Source organism: Schistocerca nitens, chromosome 5 (assembly GCF_023898315.1).
Source record: "Schistocerca nitens isolate TAMUIC-IGC-003100 chromosome 5, iqSchNite1.1, whole genome shotgun sequence".
Taxonomy (NCBI): domain Eukaryota; kingdom Metazoa; phylum Arthropoda; class Insecta; order Orthoptera; family Acrididae; genus Schistocerca; species Schistocerca nitens.
Window position 1 is genome coordinate 244973972 of NC_064618.1, and position 17496 is coordinate 244991467.

General features: G+C 40.9%; 1 protein-coding gene across 2 annotated transcripts in view; it reads right to left on the minus strand.

The window, feature by feature from the left end:
- The window catches only part of LOC126259472 (transcription factor 25), a 118034-nt gene that overhangs the window by 94113 nt on the left and 6425 nt on the right, over window positions 1-17496 (minus strand). For both annotated transcript variants that reach the window (XM_049956305.1, XM_049956304.1), the window contains exon 2: window positions 11354-11539. In XM_049956305.1, the coding sequence (XP_049812262.1) occupies window positions 11354-11539 (186 nt within the window). The remainder of the gene's footprint in view (window positions 1-11353; window positions 11540-17496) is intronic.

Consider the following 17496-nt stretch of genomic DNA (forward strand, 5'->3'; position numbering starts at 1 on the left):
AAGTTGCTTATCTGTTTTATACAATGATATTGCTTTTTAAACAATGTATTTTTACAGATCTTAATCTGCAATATTTCATCCACAAACTTAAACATACTGGTACTAAATGGAGTGATGTATGACTGTCAAAATTTTTGTTGCTGAAGGTTCAGAATGTTGCATGAATGCACCTAGTGGCAGCAACTTTTGCAAATTTGCACTGAAACTCTAGTGTTTTATGCTCTCGCTGCAACTTTTGAAAGCATTTTTCCCCGTGCCAGAAATGTTGATCACTTTCTTGCACCAAGTACAAATAGCATTTGTACTTTTTGGGGGGGTCAGAAGCAACACACAGAAATAGAAGCTCATAAGATTTTCGATATTGCATTGTGCTTGTAAGTGATTTAGAAAATTTTGAAAGTTCAACATCCCCAAGGTAGAAACACTATTTTAAATAATCTGCTGGTGTGGACTTGTTCAAAGCCATACTACAATTTTGTCCCGTTCATTCTCTTTCCAATTATTGTTTGTTACACAATGTTACGAACTGCGATTACCAAGCATGCATTCTTTTATTGGACGGTCTGAACAGATTTTCATTACTACGTCGTTAAGGGGTTTTCTACCTTTATTCAACTGCTTAAAAGTGAAAGTACTTCCGAATAAATGAAAGCATTTGAAGGAAAGTGTTTATTTTATTTTGTAGCCCGTCTTCATACTGCTTAGAACTACTGCCCAGCAACACGATCCAACAGTGTGTGGCGTTGTAGTAAGTAGCCAATATACAGCATACAGTCATTTGTTTCAACTTGAGCATGTGAGCAGAGAAACAATGAATGAAGAAGCTACTCTGGCCTGTCCATATCTACAACACCATCGACACAGGGTGAAGCGAGAAAAATTATTATAAATGTCACGCAGTCTTGCAATTGGAAGAAAATGCAAACAGGAGAGTACATACTAAAAAAAAGATGCGGGGTGGGGGGGGGGGGGCGTGAATTATTACTTAATACCACAAATGGTATAAACACTGCAAAATAAGACAATTACAAATGTTCAAAATGTCATTATCTCCTCCTGTTTGAATAACGGGTGTTACAACAGCCTTGATATAATTTCATTACTACTCAACATTATTGCTGCTTCGCTTCACAAGCTACAGATTTATCGACATAAGACCGTGGATTATCCCAAGGTGAAACTTATGGCTAGCTTTAACTTCTTCATTCATAACTTTACGTCAGACTGTCACCATCAAGCAGTCACCAAGCCCCAGAGATCTACCAGGCAGTCATCTACCGTATTTACTCGAATCTAAGCCGCACTTTTTTTCCAGCTTTTGTAATCCAAAAAACCGCCTGCGGCTTAGAATCGAGTGCAAAGCGAAGTCCTGAAAAATGTTGGTAGGTGCCGCCACAACTAACTTCTGTCGTCTAATATATGTAGCGCTTCGCAGGCACAAAGATAAATACTGGCACCAAAACCTTTGCGTCAGTAAATAAATTTAAAAAAAAGGTGGAAGACGAGCTTTTTTTCCTCCGCCCCGAGTTTCGACCACTGCATTTTCATACATTATCCAACGAAGTAAATACAAATTCTGTATTTTTCATCTTCGAATGTAGCAGCATTTCAATGCACTACTAAAATCCGACTGGCAAGACTGTTTGGGATGTTTATCAAAATTGCCAACTCTGCGTTCTGAATTTTTTCCTACCTGTGAGAAGAGATGGTTGCTAATAGGAACTTTTATAAATTGTGAATCACATGCAGTAATCTCTTCACCATAATAATAATAACGGATATAAAGATTTTGCCATGTATTCTTTCGTGTTTGCTGCTATCTCATTTAAATCCTGTCTGCCTAATAAACTACGAAACTAGAGTGACACAACAGCAAACGCGGAAGAATATACGTATCATGTCATGTTTATATTTGTATTATTCTTATGCCGAATAGTGATACAGTCAGAAATGAAGCACGGCAAATGATTAGATTTTTAAATCTAAAATGACTAATTTCTGTGCAGAATGTAATGTACTAAAGAGGCGACTGCAAAGATTTTCAACCGAGAAAAATTTTCGCTAAACTATCGTTCAGAACATCTACCACACGCAGTCTCTTATTTGGTTCTTGTTGATCATTATCAAAGAAAGCGGCAGTGTATGTAACAACAAATAGCAGTCTCTTGCCATTGTTTCGCTAATGAGACGATTCCTCACTTTTTTTAAAAAAATTATAAGCAGCGGCAGCGTGCACAAAAGCAAGCCATGCCGCGAGCGGTGACAGGTCGTAAACACTCATTATCAGAATGCAACAAACGATGCATGACACAATACAGTAATGCATTTTCAGCTTTTAGTTATGTAAACACCTATAACAAAGAGAACGGCACTTATCAGATCAAAGAAAAATAAGCAATCAATTAAAAACCAGACGAAGCACGTGAAAAATGAAGCGTACCAGTATAAATACGGACGGAGCGCCTCACGCATAGCAACGGCTACCTGGTAAAGCTTAACTGCTAAGCTTACGACTTGAACCAAACTACTATAGCTGTATCGCCATTCATTTGACCTAAATTGTGTCTCATATTACAATGGACCAACTTTGTTTCGATTTGGAGGCCTAAAACTTTTCTCTCCCCTTGAATTTCGAGTCTCAGATTTCTGGTGCGGCTTAGATTCGGGAAATTTTTTTTTTCCTCTATTTCGAATCTCATTTTTCAGGTGCGGCTTAGATTCGAGTGCGGCTTAAATTCGAGTAAATACGGTAGCCCAAGAGACCTATTTGAAACATATTGGTAGCAGTCATTACTCTTCGTGACTGTGACATCTTGTTTTCGATTGTTGCTAACTGCAAGAATTTAACAGTTGATATAGTTAGCGTTACAACAGGCTTAACGTAATTTTACAGACTACTACACCGAATATGAACATCTCTATAAGACACTTTTAAAAAGCTTACTACTTACATGTATTTCTACCATAGCAGCTGCTCTGTACTTTATGCCAATCTTTGATGCAACGAATTCTTCCATGTCTCCCCACCTCTCACACCTGCCTCATGCGACAGTTCAAAGAGTATAAAACAATTACAAATCTCTGAAAACACTGGATCACCAAGGGGTATTATGTGTGTAACATGTAGATTCCCCTTTGAATATTTGAATGCTATTTGAAATATCACAGATGGTTTGAACTGATAACATTGCAATATGGGTACGGTACCAATTTAAAAAAAAAAAAAAACACATCGAGGTTATTAAATAAAATTCATGGTTTTTTCCCCAATTTTTAAAATTTGAGGTTTTTTCCAGTTTTCCCGGATTTCAAGGTTCACTGGACACCCTATAATGTATAACTGGTTGAGTTAGAAGCACACACGGTTTGGAGATAATAACAGAAACATTTAAACTTTCAGTAGTTACAAGATATGTGCGGATGATTTAACTGATCTGGCTGCTTGCAATAAGCAAGTTTTCTGCAATTCAGTTCCCATCAGAAATTTTCAACTGACATGATAAATAAATATTTCATTGGATAGATAAAAATCTACTCACCAAGTGGCGGTAGAACATACACATAAAAGACTGTTGTGATTGGCAAGCTTTCGGAGCCAGTGGTTCCTTCTCCAGGCAGAAGGGTTGAAGGGGAAGGAAGATGGGTGAAGGAAAAGGACTGCAAGGGTCTAGGAAAAGGGGTAGATTTAGGGAAAGTCACCCAGAACCGCAGGTCAGGGGAGAGTTACTATATAGGTTGAGAAGGAAAAACTCTTGTTTGTTCATAACTTTCCACCAGTCTTTCCTTCTCACCCCATACAGTAACTCTCCCCTGACCTGCAGTTCTGGATGACTTTCCCAAAATCTTCCCCTTTTCCTAGACCTCTCCAGTCCTTTTCGTTCACCCATCTTCCTTCCCCTTCAACCCTTCTGCCTGGAAGACGAGCCACTGGCTCCAAAAGCTTGCCAATCACAACAGTCTCATGTGTGTCTTCTTCCACCACTTGGTGAGTAGATTTTTTATCTCTCCAATTAAATAATTTCATCAATAGTTGGTTGTTTTTGTTGTTATCATAAATAAATAATATCACAACAATTGCATTAATCGCTTGATTTTCATATTTCTGCGGACACTGATGTGAGTGAAAGGAAACCTTTGGCACTTGCTGTATACAAATCCTTCAGTTCTGTAATACAGGGGATTTATAAATGAATATCGGGGTTTTAACGCTTTAAAATATTTATTATATTAAACTTACAGTTATAAATGATATGTCAAATTAAAGAGCAGCTCAAACAGTTTTACCAAGAACCTTAGAAATGTTCGATGTGAGCACCATTTGTCATATGGCACACATCAAGTCTATAGCCGAGTTCTTCACAAACATTGATAAGTGTGTCTTCAGTGATTGTAGCAACAGCTGCTTCAAACGGTTTTTTAATTCAGGGAGGTCTGCTGGTAGCGGAGGCACATACACACGATCCTTGATGAAGCCCCAAAGGAAAAGATTGCATGGCGTTAGGTCAGGTGAATATGGAAGCCATGCAAAGCAAGCCCCGTCATTGGGCCCCTTGCAGCCTATACGTTGCTTGGGTAGAGTAAAGTTCAACCAATCGCGTACTTCGCTATGCCAGTGAGGTAGCGCACCATCTTGCTGGAAAGTGAAGTTCTCTGCCTCGTCTTCTTCCAACTGAGGGAAGATCCGTTGCCCTACTATATCAAGGTAAGAAATGCCAGTAAGAGTAGGTTCACCCAAAAAGAAAGGCCCACAAACTTTCCGTCGTGATACGACAAAAAAAAGTCACTTTAGGGGAATCTTGTTGCATTTGTCGTGATATGACAAAAAAAAGTGACTTTAGGGGAATCTTGTTCCATTTGTACCACCTCATGAGGATTTTATGGGCCCCAGGTGCCCACATTGTGAGTGTTAAGATGTCCACTAAGGTGAAAGGTCAAATCATCACTGAAGACAACATGATCCAGAAAATCTTCATCATCATGAAACAACATTTCGTTTGTGAAGTTGCACATAATCCATGGTATGCCGGCTTTAGAGCCTGTAATAACTGCAACCAGTAAGGACGTAGTTGTACATGTTTTCTTAAAACTTTCCAAACAGTCGACACGGGAACTTTTGATTCACGACTAGCCTTCCAGACTGATTTCGATCAAGAGTCTTTTCACTAACTCTTGGTAGTTCTGTGCTCTTCCCTTTACAAAGCCAGCCAGTACCTTCAAATTGATGATACCATCTATGAATGTTGTTATCACTTGGAGGATTACAACCAAACTTCAGCCGGAACGCACATTGCACAGTAACTACAGATTCGGTCTTTGCAAACTGCAAAACACAAAACACTTTCTGTTCACTAATCGCCATCTTTGCTACTACCGCTGTCTAGCGGACCGTGGTGGAAACATTGCGTGCTGCGCATGGGCACTGGTGCCAAACACAACTGTTTTAGTTGCTCTTTCATTTGACATATCATTTATAATGGTAAGTTTAATGTAATAAATATTATAAAGCGTTACAACCCCAATATTAATTTATAAACACCCTGTACAGCTTTGACTATCACTGATGCAGGCAGACACGAAGGGATTGTTCAAGTGGAGTCACCAAGTTTCAATTATGACCTAGGAAAAATAGCTACAGAATTAATTCTTTGTCTAACATTAACTGAATTTCACACTGGTGCTTGGCAGAACATGATAATAATATTAAAAAGGAAAAACACTTCCTAATGTTCTGTAAAATAGTATTTACTTGGTCACCAGTTCAGGTCACCTGAAGATAGCATGAGAAGGCAAAAAAGTGGTTGGTGACCAAATGAATATAGTTTTGCAGAACATTAGGAAGCTTTTTTTATTTTCAAAATTAAGTTTTTTTTGTTTGTTTGTTTGCATGTGCAGCCTCGTCTGCGGTCTTGGCATAAATCAATGTTGCAACATTTAGAAAATGTATGTAAAATTTTTCGAGTCTTAAAAATAAATGCTGCCTCCTTTGTCAAGGAAATTATGATTTTCTTTTTTCCTTTAAGCTGTGATGCACACTGTTCCGAAAATAGTGCTAGTAATAATGAAAAATAAATAAACAAATAAATAATAATAATAGACTCATCAATGGCCAATTGTTATTGCAGTCTAGAGTAACTTTGAACTACTGTTCAAAAGTGACATATCGTCTCTCTTTGTAGAACAACATACCCTTGACTGTCTAACACCTTCCAACACTATCAATGCTTAACAGCTGTGCTGAAAGATGTATGACTACCGTATTTACTCGAATCTAAGCCGCACCTGAAAAATGAGACTCGAAATTAAGAAAAAAAAAAAAAAAAAATTTTCTTGAATCTAAAAGTTTCCCGAATCCAAGACGCACCTGAAATTTTGAGACTCGAAATTCAAGGGGAGAGAAAAGTTTTAGGCCGCACCTCCAATTCGAAACAAAGTTGGTCCATTGTAATACGAGGCACAATTTAGGTCAAATGAATGACGATACAGCTATAGTAGTTTGGTTCGAGTCGTAAGCTTAGCAGTTAAGCTTTACCAGGTAGCCGTTGCTATGTGTGAGGCACTCCGTCCGTATTTATACGGGTACCCTTCCTTTTTGACGTGCTTCGTCTAGTTTGAATCAATTGCTTATTTTTCTTTGAACTGAAAAGTGCCGTTCTCTTTGTTATAGGTGTTTACATCACTAAAAGCTGAAAATGCATTACTGTACTGTGTCATGCATTGTTTGTCGCATTCTGATAATGAGTGTTAACGACATGTTGCCTCTCGCGGCATGGCTTGCTTTTGTGCAAGCTACCGCCGCTTTCAATTAAAAAAGAAAAAAAAGAGAGGAATCGTCTCATTAGCGAAACAATGGCAAGAGACTGCTATTTGTCGTTACTTACACTGCTGCTTTCTTTGATAATGATCAACAAGGACCAAATAACAGACTGCGTATGATAGAAGATGTTCTGAACGAGAATTTAGCGAAAATATTTCTCCGTTTGAAAATCTTTGTAGACGCCTCTTTAGTACATTACATTCTGCACAGAAATTAGAGTGATCTTAGAATTAAAAATCTAGTCAACTGCCGTGCTTCATTTCTGACTGTATCACTATTCAGCATAAGAATAATACAAATATAAACATGAGATGATACGTATATTCTTCCGCGTTTGCTGTTGTCTCACTCTTGTTTCGTAGTTTATTAGGCAGACAGGATTTAAATGAGATAGCAGCAAACATGAAAAAATACATGTCAAAATGTTTATATTCGTATCATTCTTATGGTGAAGAGAATACTGCAAGTGATTCACAATTCATAAGAGTTCCTATTAGCAACCATCTCTTCCTCACACGTAGGAAAAAATTCAGAACGTTGAGTTGACCATATTGCCAGTCGGATTTTCATACTACATTGAAATGCTGCTACATTCGAAGATGAACAATACGGAATTTGTGTTTACTTCATTGGATAATGTATGAAAATGCAGTGGTCGAAACTCGGGGCGGAGAAAAAGGCTCCTCTTCCACCTTTTTTAAAATTTATTTACTGACGCAGAGGTTTTTGCGCCAGTATTTATCCTTGTGCCTGCAAAGCATGCCTGTGTAGCGCTCCATATATTCGACGGCAGAAGTTACCTATCAACATTTTTCAGAACTTCCATTTACTTTGCACTCGATTCTAAGCCGCAGGCGGTTTTTTGGACTACAAAAACTGGAAAAAAGTGCGGCTTAGATTCGAGTAAATATGGTAATTCATGTTAGACAAAATCAGTGGAAAGATTTGCTTGTCTCTCCCCAACTAAAAAGAGACTTAGTTTGGAACTGACCTCTTTCCTTGGATGACAAAAGTACGTGTGGCAGTTATTTCTGTAATTATGGTGATATATATGAGGTGGAACATTTCCTGAACAGCCAAAATGCAGACTTCCACAATCAAATGTTCACAAAGTTGTTCATCAATTGGAAAACTGTGTCACATTGAAGGGCTAATCTACAGAAAAGAACTAGCATATTCACAAAGTTTCATGGTCAGAGCTGGTTGTTTCCAAGTGATACTTTAATACCACCCACTATACAAACAGAAATACAATGGTTATTTGCAAACAACCATCTTTTGATTCTACCAATGGCCATCTGAATGCATCAGTAGGTGTTAATGACCGTGGTCTATTTCAAGATCAATTGTTAACACAGGCTAATACATCACTTTTGCATGTTCTCCATATTGGGAAATAGAAGTATGTTAACATGTAACAGTTTTCTGTTTAAAAATATATGTGTATCCTACACAATCAGGAAAAAGTCAGTTAAAAGGAATTACACAACTCTTAAAAATGTATTCACAACTAGCCAACACATTTATCCTGTCAAGGGTTTTGATCATTTGATTTGTTAAGTTTCTATTGGTCCTACAAATAGCAAAGTAAGAACTACAACGAGGTGACAAAAGTCATTGGATAGCAACATTCACGTATGCAGATGGCAATAGCATCATGCACGCAAGGTATTAAACGGCAGTGCATTGGCGGGACTGTTATTTCCTACTCATGCGATTCATGTGAAAAGGTTACCGACATGATTATGGCCACATGATGGGAATTAACAGACCTTAAATGGGGAATGGCACTTGGAGCTAAACACATGGGACATTCCATTTCAGAAATCATTAGGTAATTCAATATTCTGAGGTCCACAGTGTCACGAGTGTGCCGAGGAAACCAAATTTCAGGTATTACCTCTCACCACGAACAATGCAGTAGCCAACAGTCTTCACAATCGAGAGCAGTGGTGTATGTGTAGAGTTGTCTGTGCTAACAGACAAGCAACACTACACGAAATAACCGCAGAAATCAATGTGTTGTGTGCAATGAATGTATCCATTAGGACAATGCAGCCAAATTTGGTGTTATGGGACTGTGGCAGCAGACGACCAAAGTGAGGGTGTTTGTTAATGGCACTACATCGCCTACAGCAGCTTTCTTGGGTTGGTGACTATATTGGTTGGACCCTAGACAACTGGAAAACAACGGCCTGGTCAGATGAGTGTCAATTTCAGTTGGTAAGAGCTGATGGTAGAGTTTGAGAATGGTGCAGACTCCATTAAGCCACAGACCTAAATTGTCAATAAGGCACTGTGCAAAGTGATGGTGGCTTCAAAACGGTGTGGGCTGTGTTTACATGGAATGGGCTGGGTCCTCTGGTCCAACTGAACTGAACACTGACTGCGAGTGGTTATGTTCAGTTATTTTGGGACTGTTTGCAGCAATTCACGGACTTCATGTTCTCAAACAAAGTCACATAACTGGGCCACAATTCTTCGCAACTGGTTTGAAGAATTTTCTGGACAATTTAAGGGAATAATATGGCTACCCAGATCACACGACATGAATCCCACTAAACATTTATGGGACATAATCGAGAATTCGGAGCACAAAATCCTGCACCGGCTAAACTTACGCAATTATGGTCGAGTATAGAGGCTGGCTCAATATTTATGCAGGGGACTTCCAACAACTAGCTGAGTCTATGCCACATTGAGCTGCTGCACAACACTGGCCAAAAGGAAGTCCAACACGATATTAGGTGGTATCCCATGACTTGTCACCTCAGTGTATTACAGGGGTGCACCATGTTGCCCCAGACGTTTTAGACTAATCAGAGTTTCGCCTTAATAGCTACCACTGTGGAATTTTGTTCACAGCGCTTTAAGGGAATTTTGTGAAGGTATGTACGTTTCTCACAAGCCATACAGTGAAGCCTATACTGTGATGCAATATTACAGCATTCTGTGAAGCTACGATCATCAAAGTGAGCAGTAAGAATATATTCAGAGGGGCATTTTTGAACATCTTAATTATTACAATTATTTCCCACTACATTTACTTCTTACTGGAAAGCAAGAAATTAAGAATCACTACAAACTAAAAAGAAAATTAAAAATATCTTCTTTCCCGCAATTTATATGACTGTATAGACTCTACTTACTTTTACTTGCATGGCAACTATCAGCGTTTACTGTAAAGAGGATTCCATTGTCATAACATGCAGAGAGAATTTATTCTCAAAGAATTCGGAGTTCATCATAAAAAAATAGCATTCCAATTAATTCCACTGTTACACTAAGAATGAATAGCACTAATAATTTATTTGAGTTTAATGATAGTTAAGCTCACTTCGTTACACACATCACATCCTTGGACATTATCTTTCATAACAGAATCCACAAGACATGAATGAATGAGTAAATGAGTGTAGGTAGCATGTGAGTAAAATATAGTTTAACAATAAGCACAAGGTTTCACAAAGATCCCAGTTACATTTGACACTTCTTTGGTTTGCAGCTGGATCATCAAATCAGTATCACACAATATTTTGACAGACCACCTAGTCACTATTTTCAGGTGAGATGCAGCTGTTGCTACATCTCATTGAACTGCTGCTATGCTGAAACCAGTGCCATATATAGACCACCAGATAGTACTCAGCAGACGCAGCAAGTGTTGCGATTGCTGCCCCCACTGCAAGAGTTAGTAGCAATGCTGCTGATGGTGAAGGCACACGGAAACAAGTTACTGCTGCTGTAAATAATCATCAAATTATTCTGCCAATAGATAACATTACATTTTAATGCAGGTCAGTGCAAGGTTCCACGACTTGCTCAGAGGACAGCTGTTGTCCCTATTAATAAGATTATAAGCCAGCCTCATTTCAACGGAGTCCTTCAGAAACCAATCTCAGTAACAAGAAGAGACAGCAAGCACCTGTGTCGATCATATTTCATTGTTTGTGTCTTGGTTAAACAATGCTTCCACCACTGTGGAGTTTTCGGGTTTGTGCATTTGAAGATAGGCATGTGGAACATCGTCGACACACGCTGAAATGTAATGAGACGCAGGAGATTGCTGCTGCTTCTCATTACTGGTATTGCATTCTGATGGAATCAGTTGTAAATAGGTTGGCTGATAATCTTACTAATAGGGACAAGGGCTATCTTGTCATAAAACCCTGCACAGACCTACACTAAAACACGATGTTCTCAATTGGCAGAAGAAATCAGTGATACCTCATTTTTGTTTGCAGCACCAACAGCAGTGTTGCTAGTATCTTATGTAGTAGGGGCACTATTCACGAGACTTTGTGCATGCACTAAGAGATCTCTGCTGCTCTAAATAAGGGCAATGGTTCCAGTATAGCATCAGTTTAAAGAGACTCAACAACACTAGTGTCCCATAGGAAGATAGCAGCCATGTGGACAGTCAAAATATTGTGTCAATCTGAATTGAAGACCCAGCTGCTAACTCTAGAAGATTATCATAAGCTATTCTTCTGGGAAAGTCTACAAGTCACTAAGTAATTTTGTATGTCAATCACTCACCTCAATATTATCATCACTGCTTTTACGATTATTTGTGAAAACTGGTTTTGTAGCTTTCTTTTTCTTCTTCTTTTTCTTCCGTTTGACAAAGACATTTTCATCCTTAGTGCCTTCAGCAGCTAATGTTGGCTCAGTTTCATTGTCATCCTCTTTAACTTCTGATTCTGAATGACTCTGCTGGATTAACTGTAAATTAATTGATATTTTTAAGATATTAAGTTATTCACTGTATGGTAACTGATCAAAGAATTAATCCTTAAATAAGATTTAAAAACTGGTGAATTGGGAAGCATTTTCAAAACTAAATACACTACTATTAGTCATCAAATCTTCCTATTTTACAAGGACTGGACTAGTTAATTTTTGAAAGTGCTTCATTTCATTATTATAAGATTGTTATGTGTTTAAAAATCTTAACTTACGAGTTCAGCTTATGGACAGTTTACATTGCATGCAACAACTAAATTTATATCGCAGATCATAGAGTAGCCAATATTTGCAACTTTTATCTGTCAATTAACTTTTGTTAGACAGACATTAGCAGATGGAGACAAAATGCTTACCCTCCTGAGCAGCGGTGTATAGGTTGAGCTCTGTAGCTCTGTAGCACTGTAGCTCTGTAGCAGTTAATTTCACAAGGAAAAAGGTATATGAGAGGCAGTTGGACATTGGATAAAATCATTTGTTTTAAACTCATGTCACTTCAAATAAAATCCTGGAGCTTTTGATAGCTGCCTCTCCCTACATCATGTGTGGAGATCATTAGTAACAAATAAGTAGGTGGTGATTTGGATATCAGATAACTCTAGCATTCATCAACAATATAAAATTGCCTCTGTTGTTCCCATGTAAAACAATATTACCTCATTAGCATCACAAAATTAACTAAAATGGATCTTGTGAGTGCAACAAAACAGATGACAAATAAAAGATTTCAAGTCTATCATCTGAAGTAGCCGACAGTCTACAGATGATAAGACAAGGCCATTTTTCAACACCACCTTGTTGAAATCAACTGATCGGTGTCCTTTGAGTCTATACTCTTAATCAAATCCCAATTATATCTAGACAAGATTAAAAATTCTATGTCCTCAAATACACTTTATAAGCCAATGTACATCTGTACTCCACAAGCCAGCTTTCAGTGTGTAGTGGAGTGGAGTGTATTTTTGGTACTACTATCATTTCCTACTTTCCTGGGGTCAACTCAAGCGTGTGATACAAGTCATCTGCTAAGACCTTCAACCTAATTGTGTTGTGTGACATTATGGGAGTGCAGTGTATTTGAAATGTATTGTCTGCAGAGGACCTGTTGGAGTATGTGGTGGCACACACTAGAGTGTAATGTTTACATTTCTACATTGTGATTGTTATTAGTGATATTGGACTCCACGAGCGCTTTTGGTGACAATACTCTAAGAGTTTGTGGTGGTTTGTTAGCGAGTTATTTTGATGTTCACAGTTAAGGGCAACAGATTCATTTTCTGATTTTAAATTATTAGTGCAGAGTGTTGTTTATGGTCGGAGATTTGTCTACATCGGAGCCAACATCTTGCTTTATCAATCCCCACCATCCATGTACTAATTATCACAAAGTGCATGCCTCACTGGGCCAAGCATGGAAGTCAGTCCTTCTTTACTCTTTATGGTCTATTGTTAGGTTGAGCGGAGTTCATCTGGTGGACAAGTGTATCCACATTACCAACAGAGATGGATGACAAGCTGGGCAGTGAGGTGTTTGATAGTGATTTGTCAATCACTTGAAATGAGAGTTTCCACACATTCCAACAATGCAAGAATCACAGCTGTGTGCAGCCGACACACAGGAAATCAGACAGGTTTGCAATGATGACAAATGCCTCGCCCAACGACTCCCTGAGCTTTCGTTCACTGTCAAGTCTCCATAGACTTTCTGCAAGCACCTATGAATATGTGTTATGCCAAAAGAAACTCAATGACAGTTCTCTGCTTGGAACACACCTATGTTATAGACACCATTTTGAATCCTACATATAGTGCCACCAGCTATCGGAATGTCATAAAACCGTAGAGGCTGAAGCATGAACATTATATGATACCACACAGTAAATTGCCCTTTTTTTTCACCCAAAACTGCCTGAGAGAAAAAAAAAAAAAAAAAAACTGTGTTGCTTTACTTATTAAACGTTCCTTGTAATTATACATTATCGTAGTATGTACAGTATGTGGGTCTGTGTGTATAGTTGTGTATTGGTAAGTATGTTGGATTGCCAGTGGTGGATATCGTATGTTTGGTTTACCTGCATTAGTGTGGTTAGTGTTCCATCAGTAGTTATATTTGGGCACAGGTTGACCGATTTTGTCAATTCAGTATTTTGTTAGTTTTTGTGATGCTGTGTTTTATACCTTCCCTGTTTCATCCACAAATTGTGCAAATGGATGATGACAGTGAGTAAGCTTCTGTTGATGGTGAAGTGTGTTTTGAGTGATCACCCTGTATCTACTTCCCATATCGCATATCCTCCAGCTCTCTGATATCCCGCAGTAACGGGCTACAGGCTTCGTATGCTATGTGATAACTACTTATTTAATTTTTTGTTGTATTTGGGAACTCTAAACAAAAAATACTTTGTCATAATCTGAAGATTGTAGATTTTCTCGTGTTTATTCTGCCATCTTATGACTGAGTGATGTACAAACAATACTTTAACTGTCTTTGTTTCTTTCACTCTCCAATATTTATGTAATTCACTATTTCAACTGCTGCTGGACATCAGTGTGAGGCTGACTTTAGTCAAGTTGCTTTCTCAAAACCTGCCACAATGAATGTAATCATTTGAACACAATAACTTGCCAATGGTCATTGTGTGTATGAATTCATTCGTTTTAATGGTTATGCACTTGTGGAGATAGGCTACAGACTCAGCCAGTTTTTAATTATGACATGTAGGATAGAGAGCAATATTAAATATTAATCATCAGCTTTGATCTGTGATGGAGAAATGCAACAAACATCATAAACATCATGGCGACTGGATCATCATACCCGTGGTGATTTTTGTTTTCAAACAAGATAAGTTACAGATCAGTTTGCTGCCCCAACAAGGTTGTTTTGGTAATACATTCACTTGCTTTGCCATCTTGGTTGGTTGGTTGGTTTGTGGGATTAAAGGGACCAGACTGCTATGGTCATCGGTCCCTTTTTCCAAATACTAAAAACACCCACAGAGAATAAAAACGAGTAACAGAATAGATCACAGACAAGAGTAACAGAATAGATCACAGACAAGAGTAACAGAATAGATCACAGACAACACAGAACAAGAGAGACTTAGACAAAAACCAGACAAGACGAACTAAAATCACACAGAGTGTGACGGTGGTTGGCCGACCATAGAAACAAAAAAGAAAAACCAACCACCGAGAAACGCATTAAAAACTCAGATTAAAATCGTAGGCCAATGGCCAGAACCAACACAAAAGAACATAACAAACACTCAGAGTAAACGATAAAAACCCCCTGCCTGAATAAAACGTAAAACTAAGCCAGCCATAACAGGGCCATCAGATAAAAGGGCAGGGAGCGTATCAGGCAGCGCAAATGTCTGCCTGACCACAGCTAAAAGGGGGCAGGCCAACAAAATGTGGGCCACTGTCAAAAGCCGCCCCGCAGCGACATAGAGGAGGATCCTCCCGGCACAGTAAATAACTTTGTGACAGCCGGGAGTGGCCAATGCGAAGCCGGCAAAGGACTACTGAGTCCCTGCGAGTGGCTCGCAGGGATGACCGCCACACAGCTGTCGTCTCCTAGACAGCACGGAGTTTATTACGCGTTGTCAGTTCGCGCCATTCATCATCTCATAGCGCAAAAACTTTGCGGCGTAAGACTGCCCGTTAATCAGTCTCTGGGAGGCCAACATCCAGAGATCGTTTACTCGTGGCCTCTTTTGCCAGGCGGTCAACATGTTCATTGCCCAGGATACCGACATGACCGGGGTTCCACACAAAGACCACAGAGCGGCCGCAACGGGCAAGAGTATGCAGGGACTCGTGGATAGCCATCACCAGACAAGAACGAGGGAAACACTGGTCGAGAGCTCGTAAACCACTCAGGGAATCGCTACAGATAACGAAGGACTCACCTGAGCAGGAGCGGATATACTCTAGGGCACGAAAGATGGCGACTAGCTCAGCAGTGTAAACGCTGCAGCCATCCTGCAAGGAACGTTGTTCGGAATGGTCCCCTAGAGTTAGCGCATACCCGACACGACCAGCAACCATTGAACCGTCAGTGTAAACAATGCCAGAGCCCTGATACGTGGCCAGGATGGAATAAAAGCGGCGGCGGAGGGCCTCTGGAGCGACTGAGTCCTTCGGGCCCTGTGCCAAGTCGAGCCAAAGGCAAGGGCGAGGAACACACCATGGGGGTGTACGCAAAGTGGCCCGGAAAGGAGGTGGAACAGTGAAAACCCTAAGCCCGGATAGAAGCTCTTTGACGCGGACCGCGATCGTACAACCATACCGGGGCCGACATTCTGGCAGATGGACGACTGATTGTGGGAACAGGAGACGATAGTTTGGATGCCCGGGCAAGCTAAAAACATGGGCAGCATAAGCGGCCAGCAAACGTTGGCGCCGTAACCGCAGGGGAGGGACACCTGCCTCCACTAGTATGATGCCCGCACCAGTGGCAAGTCTTATCCCACTGTGTAGTATAGGGTCCAGCACCCGCAATGCAGATGGGGAAGCGGGACTGGATTAACGCCTGGTAGAGCCGTAACAGGGTAGATCGGTCGGCGCCCCAGCTGGTGTGGCTCAAGCATCGCAGAGCATTTAGATGCCGCCAACACGCCTGTTTAAGCTGCCGGATATGAGGCAGCCAAGTCAACCGGGCATCAAAAAGTACACCCAAAAACCTGTGGGTCTCCACCACAGCAAGAAGTTCGCCGTCAAGATAAAGCCGCGGCTCAGAATGGACCGTTCGGCACCGGCAGAAATGCATAATGCGGGTCTTGGCAGCTGAAAACTGAAAACCACGCGCTACAGCCCAAGACTGCACCTTGCGGATTGTGCCCTGTAGCTGACGCTCAGCAGCTGCAATGCCAATAGAGCTATAGTAAAGGCAGAAGTCGTCAGCATACAGGGAAGCGGAGACAGAATTTCCCACCGCTGCAGCGAGACTGTTTATTGCAATTAAAAACAGGCAGACACTGAGGACAGAGCCCTGTGGTACCCCGTTCTCCTGGGTGCGGGAGCAACTATGGGAGGCTGCGACTTGCACGCGGAAGGTACGATACAACAGAAAATTGCGGATAAAGATCGGCAGAGGGCCCCGATGACCCCATCCATGAAGCGTAGAAAGGATGTGATGACGCCATGTCGTATCGTATGCCTTCCACATGTCGAAAAAGACAGCGACCAGGTACTGACGGCGGGCAAAGGCAGTACGGATGGCCGACTCCAGACTCACCAGATTGTCGGCGGCGGAGCGGCCTGCACGGAACCCACCCTGAGACGGAGCCAGAAGGCCCCGTGACTTCAGTACCCAGTTCAACCGCCGGCTCACCATCCGTTCAAGCAACTTGCAGAGAACGTTGGTGAGGCTAATGGGACAGTAGCTGTCCACCTCCAAAGGGTTCTTCCCAGGTTTCAGAATGGGGATGACAATACTTTCCCGCCATTGTGACGGAAACTCACCCTCGACCCAAATGCGGTTGTAAAGGTCGAGGAGCCGTCGCTGGCAGTCCACTGAAAGGTGTTTCAGCATCTGACAGTGGATGCTATCTGGCCCAGGAGTGATATCAGGACAAGCGGCGAGGGCACTGCGAAATTCCCACTCACTGAATGGAACATTGTAAGATTCTGGATGGTGGGTGCGAAACGAAAGGCTCCGACGTTCCATCCGCTCTTTAATGGAGCGGAAGGCCAGTGGGTAATTGGAAGAAGCGGAACTAAGAGCAAAATGCTCTGCCAAGCTGTTGGCAATTTCGTCGGAGTCCATTCAGTGAGAGCGCAGGGACGCTGACAGGGGTCCGATAGCCATAGAGGCATCAGATCTTGGCCCAGACCTGCGATGGAGAGACATGGAGGCCAATGGTGGACACATACCGCTCCCAGCACTCCTGCTTGCTTTGGCGGATAAGGCGGCGGGCCCGCGCACGCAG